This window comes from Panthera uncia (genome assembly GCF_023721935.1).
Source record: "Panthera uncia isolate 11264 chromosome D3 unlocalized genomic scaffold, Puncia_PCG_1.0 HiC_scaffold_9, whole genome shotgun sequence".
Taxonomy (NCBI): Eukaryota; Metazoa; Chordata; class Mammalia; order Carnivora; family Felidae; genus Panthera; species Panthera uncia.
The window spans coordinates 4,653,792-4,666,686 of NW_026057587.1; the positions used below are offsets into that span (position 1 = coordinate 4,653,792).

The 12,895-nt window shown below is 67.3% G+C and overlaps 1 protein-coding gene across 1 annotated transcript in view; it reads left to right on the forward strand.

The window, feature by feature from the left end:
- LOC125915067 (translation initiation factor IF-2-like) overlaps nucleotides 1–11,766 on the forward strand; it is a 24,021-nt gene extending 12,255 nt beyond the window's left edge. Inside the window, exons 2-3 of the mRNA XM_049620708.1 lie at nucleotides 3,958–4,158; nucleotides 4,992–11,766. Coding sequence (XP_049476665.1) covers nucleotides 3,964–4,158; nucleotides 4,992–6,215 — 1,419 coding nt within the window. The 5' untranslated portion in view covers nucleotides 3,958–3,963 and the 3' untranslated portion in view covers nucleotides 6,216–11,766. The remainder of the gene's footprint in view (nucleotides 1–3,957; nucleotides 4,159–4,991) is intronic.
- The last annotated feature ends 1,129 nt before the right edge of the window (nucleotides 11,767–12,895 follow it).

Sequence of the window (12,895 nt, forward strand, 5' to 3'; positions counted from 1 at the left end):
GGGGGGGGGGGAGGCCCCGTCACTGATAACTTCAAGGGTTGTGAAGGGTTGTGACGGTTTAGTTTCCCGGTTTGTTGTTCAGAAGACACAAGCATACAGAAGGTGTGAGGCGTTGAATGGCTTGTGAAAGATGTGGTGACTGGGTGTGTCTGGAGAGGTGGCCTGGAGTTGCCCCGAGGCCATTCCGGAAGCCACAGAGGGGCGGAGGCAGGGCCTAGGCGGAGGCCTTCGTGGAGCCCACGGCCCGCTCTGCTCTGCGGTTGACGGTTCACCACACGTGCTCTGCAGCGCGTCTGCCCTTCCGTCCATCTATCCTGCTGTGTCTGTTTTGATGACAAGTGCTCCTTAGAAAGACGGATCCCAGCCCAGCCCAGTGTCCCCGAGGGGCAGGCCGTTCCCACGGGTCCCGCGTGCCGGGCTCTGCTCGTGCCGATGGCGTGCCCCGCGGCCGGCCTGTTCTCCGCCCAGGGCTCCGATGGGGTGGGGGGGGCTTCAGAGGCTGGCCCCCGGGCCAGAAACCGTGTCTGTGGGCTTACCTGGTGGGAAGGTCCTAGAAGCCGTTCCTGCTCCTTCCGTCAGAACAAGCGGCTGCGGGGGACTCACCTCACCGTGACTCAGGAGCCGCCGTGTGGCCGTGTGGAGTCACGCAGGGGCAGGATGCCCACTTCTCGCAGGAGGAGGCGGCCCCCAGGAACCTGGGGTGGGGGGGTGGGGGGGGACTGGCTGCTCTCTGCGGCGGTACGGAGGTGTGGGTGGCCCATGGCGGGCGCGCGGTGTGCGCGCACCCGGGCGTGGAGAGCCGGGTGGGGCCCCGGAGCCCATCCAGTGGGGCTACGGCACAGGGCGGGCCTGGCAGAGGCCCCCCCCCCCCCCCCCCCCCGTCCTGCTCGGAGACTCCCCCGGGCTGTGCGAGTGCGAGTGTGTACCTGTGTGAGCATTGTGCGTGTGCGTGCGTGGTGGGATGCCTCCGCCTCCCGCCCTCCTCGTCGTGTCCACACACACTTGGGGTTGTGTCCGCACCTGCCCTGACACGGTCGGCGTCCCCCAGGGGCCCGGACGTTCGGTGAGGGTGTCTCTGGACGAGGCTAGCATGTACATCTGTGAACCCTGCCCCGTGTGTGTGCGTCCCATCTGATCGACCGAGGGCCTGAACAGAACAGAAAGGCCCGGCTTTTCCTGCTGCCTCGAGCCGGGACAGGGGTTTTCTCCGGCCCCGGGGAGGGAATCCACACCAGACCTCGGGGCATCCGGGCCCCCACAGTTGTGTGGCCGGCTCCCCCTAGCGAGGCTCCCCACATACACGTGCCCTGCCGCTCTGTTTCTCTGGAAAGCCCTGGCCGATACGCCCCTACAGCACTGTGGGCTCTGACACAGCCTGCTGGGCCCACCCTCTGTCCCGCGATGGGAGGCTGGGGCCGGGCAGGGTGTCCGAGGCAGGGGCGGTGAGGTTCTGAGGCTCTGGCACCCTGCAGTTGACTGGCAGCATCCGGTGGGGGCCTCGCTGTTCTCTAGGGCCTGTGTGGGAGGGAACGGCCTGTTAGCAGCAACGGCGACCCGGGGCAGGAGGCTGAAAGCTACGAGTTGGAGCCAGACTATCTGGAAGGAGGCACGGCACTCGTGTGTTGTGGGGGCACCAGGAGCCCATGACTATTCAGAGCCTTGCACGTGGAGAGCGGGCTGCGGTCTTTACCGAGACCTTCCCGTCCCTGGAGGGACTGCCTCGGTTTTCTTCCCCAGGGACGCCTGTGGCTGTATGAGCCAGGGAGGCAGGCACGAGAGAGGGAGCATGGAGCTCCTTGCCACCTCAGGGCCTTTGCACTGGCTGCTCCTCTCTGGGCGGCTCCCACGGGTCCTCCCTAAGCAGCTCTCAAGTGGGCCCTTCCCTTCAGCTCCCCTGCTTGGGTTGCCCTCCTGTCCCTTTGGGCCAACTCCCTTCTGAGCTGGTCACTGGTGCCTGGACTGGCATAGTCAGTGCTGAGCACCGGCTTTGTGTATGCAGATGTTGGGGGGGGGGGGCCACGGAGTCCAGAGTCCGCCTGATACCCACGGGTAGGGAGGGAGCGCGGAGGTCTCGGTGTGAGCAGGGCCGCCATGTCAGGGTGTGGGGCCCCTGTGTGCTGAGATAGGCAGGGGCGCCAAGAGCTTCAGAGGGGCACGAGGACTTGTGCCCAGGACTCCAGGACAGGCTATAGACACGCCAGCGACCCGCGGTGTCCCTGGGGTCTGAGATTCCAGAGGGCGGGCGTGGGAAAGGGTCTGTCCCGTCCGGGAAGTGAGGGTCCACTCGCTGCTGTGGCACAAGCCCGCGGAGCTCTGGGCAGAGCCCTATAGCCTGGGTGAAGGTGGGCATCAGACTTAGGGCAGAGCTTCAGCGAGGGACAGTCCCTGACCGAGAGGTGCCCCAGGACGGGTGCCAGCTTGGTCTCCCTCTCCCTTCCCGTTGCCCCTTGGCCCTAGGGAGCGGGGAGGGGCGCAGGAGGGTGCACGCTCGGCCTTTAGCGTCAGTTCAGACATGAGAGGCTTTGAGGGGCTGTCCTCCGTCCGTGTGACTGTGATTTCGGGCCCCTCAGGAGAGTCCTGGGGGCGTGGGGTGTCCCACCCTACGTGAGGGCGGTCTGCCGCCCCCACATGTGCGTGGTTGCTCCCGGCCCAGGCTGTGGAGTCACATGGGGCGGGACAGTCACGGGAGCTTCCGTGCCCGGACAGACGGTTCTAGTCCGGCCAGCCTGGTGGGGCCGCTGGCGCTGGGTCGGAGGACCTCGCCGGACGAGGAACAGCGTGTCCCTGTCTCCGTCGCCAGGCCAGGGCACCGCAACAGACTGGGAATTTGGTTCTTGCTGCCACCTGCCCGGGTGGGCTGAGGCCTCTGAGGCCTGGCGGTGGCCGGGTGCCCACCCGAGAGCAGAGGCCTCAGGAAGCATTTCCTGTGGGGACGTGAGGGTGTCACCTGGGACGTGGGGGAGCCTCTCCGCCATGGGCATCACTTTCATCCGGGCCCTCTTCCCCTCCCCCTGGGGTGAATGCTTTCAGAACCCTCCGGGTCCCTTTCTGCGGTTCCCTCCCTCTTCTTCGGCAGCCCAGTGGGGACGGTGCCTCCCACCCCACCCCACGGACCCAAGCGGGAGGGTGGCGGGTGACACTCTACCTGCCCACCACCGAGCAATGCCAGGCCCTCCTGGGCTCTGGGCTCACTGGCCGGACTGCAGGTGTGCTGGGTGCGGGACCACCTCTGCAGAGCAGGAGCAGTGCACGGTGGTGCGGGGCCCCGCGGGGGGCACGAGAGAGAGCCGGCTGCTGCTGTTGTTGGCATCTGCACGGCACATGCTCAGTAAATACCCGCTGCGTGCCGGGCCCTGCCTTGGGCACCAGGCGCAGCTACGAACGAGATGGGCACAAGTCCCCGTTCTAGGGAGGGGCCTGGGGTCCCCGGAGGTCTGCACACCCGGCCGAGTCTGGGACTGATTTCCTAAGACGGGCCTCCGTGATATCAGGGTGCCAGGCTGCGTGCAGCTGGGCGGGCAAGTAGATCCCCGGGTTGCCCCCGGGGCCGGTCGTCATGTGCTGTGGCCACGGCCTGCAGTTCCGGAACCCAGGGCACCCTAGGCGGGGGCTGCGCCTCACCAGGGCCGGTGCAGCCATTGGTCCCGGCACCCGCCCAGTTCTGGGCCAAGGATCAGGGCCCCCCCGTGACCAGGTGGTGCCCCTTGGGAAGCCTGCTCCCTTATGCAGCTTTGTTGCAGCTCCCCCTGCCCCCCACCTGTCCTGACAGGCCCACCCAAGTTTTCCCTGCCCCGTCCGCCCCTCCTCCTGAGCTGTGATCCCAGCAGGGGGGCCTGGCGCCTTCAGGCGGGTGCGGTCACGCACCCGGGGCCCGCCCTCAGCACGGCATGGCCTGACACGGTGTCACTGGAGGGATGACACTGCCAATTAACCGGCCTTGTCCTTCTTCACTCGCAGAAGGACATGGCCCTGAAGCCACACGAGCGGAAGGAGAAATGGGAGCGTCGCCTTGCCAAGAAGCCCCGTGAGTCAGAAAACTGCCCGTCTGCAGAACCAAGCGAGAACGGGCGGCCCCTGGAGATGGGCAGCCCTGAGCAGGACCTGGAGCCTGCCTGCGACCGGGGGAAGAAGAAGGTCCCCCTGCAGCCCACCAAGCAGGTGAGCCCCGGGCCCCGCCCCCACTCAGAACCGCGGTCTCCGTGCCCTCGGGGCCACACCAGCACCTGGACACCACCGTCGGCATCCGGGCCCGCCTGGCAACGTGCTCCATCGTTGTTGGGCAGGGGGTGCAGGGCACACGTGGACTGGGGCCCCAGGCAGCTGCTCACCGTGAGCCCGGGGCCCGAGCAGACGGAAGACCCGCCCCCGGTGGGTCCCAGCCGGAGAGGCCGGGCTGGGAGCGCAGGCACTGGGGGTGGGGGAGCGTGCACTCGGGGCAGGAGGGCGCACCCGCTGCTAGGCCGGCCCCGTTTCCCCATCGCGTCTGTCAGGCTCCGCCGACCACGGGGTGTCCGGCGTGTCTGTAATGCGCGGGGGGCCAGGTTCAGTGCTGGGTGCTCTCCGCCTGCTGGACGTCTGTGGAGCGCAGCGTACCTGTGGGGGGGGGGGCGGGGGGCACGTGACTTCGCGGTCAGGGGTCCAGGTGCGGGGAGCAGCCCCTCCGCAGCCCCTCCCCGCCCAGGGGCCTCCCCCCATGGCGGGAGGGGCCGTCCTCGCTGTCCCCAGAGCCCAGCCGGGATGGAACGGGGAGCCTGGGACCAAGGGGCTGTGTCCCGGGTGCCGGCTCGGTCCTGCAGCTGCTCTCCTCCTCGGGGACTCGCTGGTTCGCGCCTTCTTTTCAGAGAGGGGTTCTTCTCGCTGTTCCACACTCCCCTTCAGCTCCCTTGGGGATTGGGCTGCTGGTCAGGGGCAGCATGTCTCCGGGCCCCGGGCTGGTCGGGGGGTGTGCAGGCACGCCTGCCCGGGTGGACACGTGCTCTTTCTTCCAGCAGGTGTGCTCCCCAGAAGGGGGGCCGCTCCCAGCCAGCCACTGGGACCAGAACGGCCCGGCCCAGCTCCAGCGGCAGCTCCAGCCCAGCCAGCCCCAGGGGTCACCCCCAGCCCCGTGTCAGCGCTGCCAGCCCCGTCGGGCTCTCCCGGACCCCGGGCAGCCCTGCCGGCCCCAGCCGCCAGTCCCGGGTCAGCGCAGCTGGCCCCAGCGGTCACTTCTGGGCCCGAGACAGCCCTGCCGGCCCCGGCGGTCACTTCTGGGCCCGGGTCAGCCCTGCCGGCCCCAGCGGCTGCTTCCAGCCCCAGATGAGCACTGCCGGCCCCAGCGGTCACTCCTGGCTCAGCCCTGCCGGCCGCGCTGGGGGCTCCTAGGCCCCAGGCAACGCTGCCGGCCCCTGCGGTCCCTGCTGGCCCCGTGCCACCTCTGCCGGCCCCTGCGGTCCCTGCTGGCCCCGTGCCACCTCTGCCGGCCGCTGCGGTCCCTCCTGGCCCTCTGGCACCGCTGCCGGCCCCTGCGGTCATGGGTGGCTCCCTGTCTCCGCGGCCAGCCCAGCCGGGCGTCCTCAGGACAGCGGGGCCGGCCCCTACAGTCACTCCTCCTGCTGCGTCCACGCCGCCGGCCCGCTGCCTCACTTGCGGGCCAGTGCTGCTGCCCCCGGCGGGTGCTCTTAGCCCCGTGCCAGCCCCGGAGGTCCCTCCTGGGCCAGCCCAGCCACCCCCAGGGGTCACTGCTGGGCCTCAGTCAGCCCCAGCAGTTAGTTGAGGCCCCAGAGCACCCTGGCCCCCCGAAACCTTCGCTGCTGGGCCCCGGACAGCCGTGCCAACAAAAGCGGCCACTCATGGGCCCAGAACAGCCTCGTCCGCCCAAGCGGCCACTCCTGGGCCCAGAACAGCCCTGCCGACGAAAGCGGCCACTCCTGGGCCCAAAGCAGCCGTGCCAGCCCCTGCAGTCACTTCTGGGCCCCGGCCAGCCCTGCAAACCCCAGCCTTTACTCCCCATCCCTGAGCGCCCGTCACTCCTGGGCCGGCCTGCTCCGCCCCGCCGGCCCCTCCTGGGGCCCCTGAGCCAGCCGCGGCGCTCCCTGCTGGACCTGGTGCGGGCCCATCAGCCCCAGCTCTCACTCCTGGCAGCGGGCCGGCCCTGCAGGCCCCTGAGGTCACGACGGACTCGGTCCTCCACCCCTGCGGTGGCCCGCCAGGCCCCATCCGTGAGCCCTGGAGCCTGATGCCCGGTTTCTGTACCACCCTGGGTGTGGCTGTGCTGGGCACCTGTGTCGCCAAGACTGGCCAGAGGCCTTCGCCAGACAGGCCGGGCCGTTCGTGGTTGCAAACTGAGGTTTCAGCAGAGGCAGCCCCCTGCAGAGCCGCCACCGGGCTGAGGCCCACCTGCACCAGGAGGAGGGGAGAGGACCCCCAGCATCTTCCCCCCCCCCCCCCCCCCCCCCGCCACACCCGCCCCCATCGTGCCCGCTACCCTGTGATGTACACGCCCCTAAGAGAGCGAACACGGCTGCCCCCGAGGGCTCAGGCTTCTCGCAGGGGGTCTCGGTGCCTCTGTGCCTCCGAAGTGCCCACGTGTCCTTGTGTCGGAGTCTTTGTGCACACCCGCCCCAGGTGTGTGCTGCCCCTCAAGTGTTTGTGTGCAGCGTGTGCGTGCATGTACGTGGTGTGTGTGCATACGTGCCGTGGGGCTTGCCAGCTGCAGGCCTGGCGCTCCTTGGGCCCCAACCCAGCCGGCCAGCGCGCATCCCCCACCCCTAGGCCAGAAGCGGGCTCCGCTGGGGCCTGGCCACAGGTCCCACTCGCCTCCCCTCTAGCCCAGGGTGGGGATGTGTGTCCACCTCCCGGGTTCTGTGAATGCAGGGAGGGGACGGACGCAAGGGCGCTCAGGCTGTCTGTGGCCACTTAGGAACTGGTGGTGACAAGGAGGGCCCCCCCCCCCCACCCCGCCTCCACTGAAGGAGGCCAAGCACTGAAGCAGAGGCAGAGTGTCCCATCCCCCCAGCTCTGGACCAGGAGGGCCCCGGGCTGTTCTCGGAGCGCCTCCTCCCGGCCTCCCACTCAGCCTGTGCAGCCGTCAGCTGCCAGCCCCCCAGGGTCTTCCCTCTTGGGACAGACCTCACACTACAGGGCTTTGCCTGCCCTCCGCCCACCCCACACCTGTGCTCAGGGGTCGCCCGTTCCTCACCCCAGACCCCTGGCTCGGGGCAGTCCCACACTGGTGCTCCCGGAGTCCTGGGCGTGAGGCGAGGGCTCAGCTCTGACTCTCCGGGATTTGAGGGTCTCTGGGAGAGGGGACCGCAGCCCTCTCTGGAGAGCATCAGCCCCCTGAGGGTGGCCCGGCTGTGCTCCCGCCAGCCTTCTGTGCGCCCAGTCTCACGGGGCTGCGACGGCCACTCGCGTGCTGATCCTGTTTGCGAAGGCCTCGGAGGTGCCCCACCCCACCCCTCTTGCCCTTTGGGGTCCTGGCTGGCTGGGTGTGGGGTCCGCCCAGAGCAGGGCCCTCAGGCATCTGGTCCTCACCCAGGTCTCCCTCCCAGAAACGCGGGGCTTATTTTTCTGATTAAAGAAAATAAAAAGTGCCGTGCCATTATTTTTATAACAGCATCAGTGAGTGTGTGTCATACGTGAACTGACTTATTCCCACAAGTGGTTTTCTGCACATCTGGACTTGCCTCCCTTTACTGTACACCTGCTGAGCACCAGGAGAGCAGCCCGGGGAGGGGCTGCCCGGGGAGGGGTGCAGGGCCTGGACACGGCTCGCCATGCTGTGTGATGTGTGTTTGGGGGGTGTGGGGAGCCGCACTCGCCTTAATTGCCGTCCAGGCCTCCGTGGCCGGCCCGGCCCTCACACCATTTCGTGTTCCTCGGAGTCCCTGCTCTAGAAGGGGTCTCTCTCTGGGGGCTGCAGAAGGGGCCTCGGAGGCTTGTCGTGGACTGTACCGCCCCTCCCTCGCCCCGCCCCGGAGCCCTGCTGACCTGAGGGCCGCAGTGCTGGAATCTTCCCTGTTGGTTCTGTGCAGGCTCGTGGGTGGGGTCAGGCAGGTGTGAACCATGCCGCCGCCACCTTCTAGGCCTTTCCGCTCTGGGAGTGTTGGCCCTGGCACTTGAGTGCCTATGTGGGGGAAACGGTGCTGGTCCACAGGAGAGGATAGGCGACCGCAGCCCCCCTAGGCTGGGCCCACTTCTTCCCCTCTGGAGCGACGCCGCCATGGGTGACCCACGGCGCCCTCGGACCCCTGCTCTTCCTTGCCTGAGGACATGCTGAGGAAGCAGCTCTTGTCCCATGAGAACCCAGAGGGGCCCCCGCAAGGCCCTAAGGGACCCCACCCCACACCGTGGCCGCAGCCGGCTTTGGGTTCAAAGTGACGGGTCCCCGAGGGGAGTGCACTCTGGGGAGACGACCACGTGCTGGGGGGGAGGGGCTGCACCACGTGGGCTGTGTCCTGGGGCGGGGGGGCTGTTGGCGCCCTCGTCGCCCTGAGGAAATGAGGGTCCTGTGTGGCCACACCTTGGACGTGTCTGGCAGCTGGTAATCTGGGTCTTTCTGTGGGTTTGGAGATCGTGAACTGGCAGCTCATTCTAATGTTACGAATCACTCGTTGGCCAAAGGACACACCTGCACGGGCCCCTGCGTGGCCTGGGGTAGAGAGAGGCTTGGGCTCCAGCGGAATGTGGCCCCAGGGCCAGAAGTGTGGCCCGCCCTGTTGTGGGGAGAGTGGGGCAGCTTTGCCTGGCGTTTGGGGGGTGGAACGAGTCCTCGGGTGCCGTGGGTCCCAGGGGACCCCTCGGATGGGGACCGGAGCTGGGCGCCGTGCTTCGCGGGGGTCTTCCTCCAAGCCCCGCAGCCCGCCTCTTGCAAGCCCGCACCTCCCCGTCAGCCCCAGCGGATGGGGCCCTGGGGAGGAGACCATGCCCCATCCCCGCTGTGCCCCGAGGAGCAAGGGCAGCGGTGGTGGGGCTGGGGTGGTGGTTCGCAGGGAGGGGAGGGCCCTCCTGAGCACGGGGACCCCCTGGTGGGCCTCATCCAGCGCTTGCCCGGGCCGCCCCGGTCCAGGGCCCCCTGGAAGAGCTCGTCTGCCCCACGCGCACATCTGTGCGTGTGTGTGTGTGTGTGTCCGTCCGTGTCCCCGTCTGAGTGTGGCGGGGCTCTCCGAGCAGGCTCCCAGCTCAGGTGGATGCCCGAGCCCTCCCGACACGTCCTGCCCCGTCACGCAGACGCCCAGGGAGGAGGAGCCCTGGGCCGGCCCGCCGCTCGATGAGTGAGGATTGCGCCAGCACCTCCATTACCAGGCGCTGCTCCGGGCCCTGAAGAGGCGTCCGTCCGACGCAGACCAGCCCTGCCCCCTGGAGCTCAGATCTAGCCGGGCGGCCTGTGGCTCGGTCACTCTCTGGGTTAGAAGGGGCCGGCGTGCATCCAGGCTGCCCCTGCCCCGGCCTGAGGCTGTGGGGACCACCACCCATCCGGGCAGCTTGCCGAACCCAGGGAGCTTGAGGAAGGTGGCTTGAGGAAGGTGGCGTCCGTGTCCCGCCGCCCACTTGGCCTGGGGGGATTCGGCAAGAAGCCTGCCCCAGGCCTGGGTTGGGGCCCCCACACTTGAGGGGGCCCCGGGCCTTGTTCAAAGGCAAGTCTGGTCCTGCGGGTGGAGCCTGCCGGCAGCGTTGCGTGACGGGGTCCTGGCCGGAGCATGCAGCCGTGAACACTCTGGTGGCCACGTCAAAATTCGAGAAGGGACAAAATCCATCTGAATAACGTATTTTAACTTGGTGTGTTCTCAGTGGTATCTTTTCAACGTGCAATCAACGAAACTATCAGCGGGATGTTTCTCTCTCTCTGTAGCAAGTCTCCGGAAGGGGGTGTGGGTCTTGCCGGTATAGACCTCCGTGGGTCAGACGGGTGCGTTCACACGCTCCGTAACCGTGCGGCTTCCGGCCTGGGGGGAGTGGAGGGCGGCATGGCCTGGGAGGGTCCCCAGGGACCTGTCTCCCTGAGTCTCTCTCCTCACCCTCGTGACTCTTGCTGGATTGCTCACGCTCAGCCAGCCCATGGTTTGAATCCCCGGCCCTGGGCCGCAAGGCTGAGCGCGGCAGCCCAGAGCCTCCCCGCGAGCTCTGAACCTCCCCCCGTCCCAGGGGTGAGCTGGCGTCTGCGCGAGAGCCGTCTTGTGCCGCTCACCCCCACCCAAGGCCGGTCCTTGCTTCTACCTTCCGAATGTCCGTCGATGAGATTTCATTAGAAGGGGCGCCTGGGTGGCTCGGTCGGTTAAGCGTCCGACTTCGGCTCAGGTCACGATCTCACGGTCCGTGGGTTCGAGCCCCGCGTCGGGCTCTGTGCTGACAGCTCAGAGCCTGGAGCCTGTCTCAGATTCTGTGTCTCCCTCTCTCTCTGCCCCTCCCCCGTTCATGCTCTGTCTCTCTCTGTCTCAAAAATAAATAAATGTTAAAAAAAAAAAGGAAAGAATTCAAAGCGAACGGCTGTCAGGACGCATCATCAGCCGGGGAGCGTGCACTAAGCGGTGTCGGAGCGACCCGGTGCTTGTGCTGGAGGACGAGATGGGCCCGAGACCGGTGGCCACGAGGAGCTGGAGAGGGTGGGTGTGAGGAGGGGAGTGACGCAGCGAACAACAGAGAGAATGACCAGGCCGCAAGCACCACCGAAGTGACCCCGATCTGGACTGACGAGGAATGAAGAACCCCAGACTCATCCAGGATCGGGCCTGAGACAGGAGACCCCGACACGCCAGGGACGCGCAGGGACCGCTCATCCTAGGGAGTCGTCAGCAGGGGGGAGGTGCGTGCTTCCCGAAACGTACGGCTTCCCCAGCGGACCCACGGCGAAGCCGACGAGCTGAACGGTCTCGTGTCCGTAACACGGGTGTCACCGCACCCCGCCCGCCACCACGGTCCCTGGGCACCTGACAGAAGCTGGCCTCCCCGCCGTCCAGGCCCAACACCGCTGACCCGCTGACGTAGCTGGCCACACCTAGGAGGTAGCGGGCGTTGCTCTCCCCGCGTCTCAGACGAATATGCTGAGGCCAGACCCCAGAAGCAGCAGCTAACGCGCCCAGGACGAACAGGACAGCAGGCAGCCGGGGTTGGAGCCCAGGCAACTCCCTCCCTGGAGTCTGTGTCCTTGACCTTGACCCTCCTCTGCAAGACCGTGGCGGTGGCACCTGCTGGCTTCCCGGGCTCCTGTCGCCCTGCCGTCTGCAGCCCATCTGAGCATGTCCTTCCCCTGCCGAGAGTGTTCTGGAAGGTTCCCTCTACTCCTGGTGACCTGAGTCACCCTCCTCCCCCGACTTGCCTAGTTTCTGACTGACTGCCGTCCACATTCAGCTCATGCACTGTCCACCCTCCGAGCCCTCCCTGCCGCTCCAGGCCCCTCCAGGCCCCTCGTGCCCTGTGCACCTGTCCTCGGCTCACAGCCAGGCCCCGTGACCCTGAGCCTGGCAGAGGCAGGCGCTCAGGGAGGCGGGTTCTGGATGCCCCACATTGGCTGTCTTTGCTGTTCCCCATGTCCGTGTCACGTCAGTACTGCATGCCAGGGGACTGGAGTCCTGGCGGGGGCCTCCTTGGCACTCTGGGCAGCTGACTCCACCCCTCGGTGCCTGGGTCTCCTCGCCCGTGCGGTGGGGTAAGGACACTGCTTCCTCAGGGTGGTCGGGAGCGGAGCCTTAATTCAGTGAAGTCTCAGAGCAGCGCCGGGTCCCGAGCCGATGGGAATGGCTGATTCCTACTCGGGGAAATAGTTCCCACCCGACTCATTCTCACAGCTGGCTTGCGGCTCAGGGACGCTCGCGGTCCCCAGGCTGGGCTGTGCCGCCGTCGGCACGTCAGCGCACAGGTGCGGCCCCCCGGCGGGGGCTCAGCGCTCCCCCCCCCCCCCCCCCCCCGTCACCCTTCTCAACCCCCAGCCCCGCCTGCCCCTGCCTCTGGGCCCGTTTCCTCCTCTCTAAGGTGAGGTGCCAGCAACCCTACGCGCCTCACATGCACGCGAGACGGCAAGCAAGTCCGTATGCCTGCCGCGTGCTGGGTCTGTCTTTGCTGCTGGCCTGGTTTTCTTACAGAAGGCTTCTGTGGCCTCCTTGCTGGTCCCTCTCGGGTCCTTCCCCAGGAGCAGCAGGCTGGGGCGGGGCTGCCACAAGCCCTGGGCTCCTGTGAGCTCAGAGGAGGGGACACGGGGGGCCCGGGGTGGCAGGCACCCGGCCCGCCCGGCCCCACCTGGCCCTGCATCAGAGGGAAGGGCTCAGCATCCGGCGTGAGCTCCCTTGTCACTCCCTGTGTGGGGGGTGGATTGGGGGTAGCAGTGAACGTGACAGAAGACGGTCCCTACCTTCATGAAGCTTACATTCCAGTTGGGAAGACAGGTGTGGAACAGGTGGAGGGACTCCGATGTGCCGACGGGTCTGCCCGCAAAGGGAGAAGGGGCCCCTGTAGAGCAGGGATCAGGGAGCCTCTCCCAGCCCGCCCGGGGAGGGCCCAAGTGCCCGGCTGTCCTGCAGAGGGGCTCCGGGGGTTGTGAGCAGCTCAGGGCACGAGCTGATGTACTGCCCCCAGTGGGCAGTGGATGGGTAGGAGGTTTCTGCAGGTGCAGGAAGCTCTGGGTGGCTTGAATCAAGTCCTTAGTCTTTCAGGTGATGGGGACAACATCTGAGTGGCTCAGTGGCCCAGCCAAAAAGAGCCCAGAGAACCCCACTCCAGCTTGGGGGCACCACTCCTGAGCCCACTCTGATACATTCTGGGGGCCAGACATGGCTGCCCATCTTGTCCCTCTGGCAAGGGAGACCACGCCCAGGCACAGACGGGGCTCACAGGCAGCTTGTGTCCCCCAGGGCCTCCTGGCCACACGTCACCTGGGAGTTGGCCTCAACAGCATCCCTTATAATCTGTTGTGCATCTTACCCGT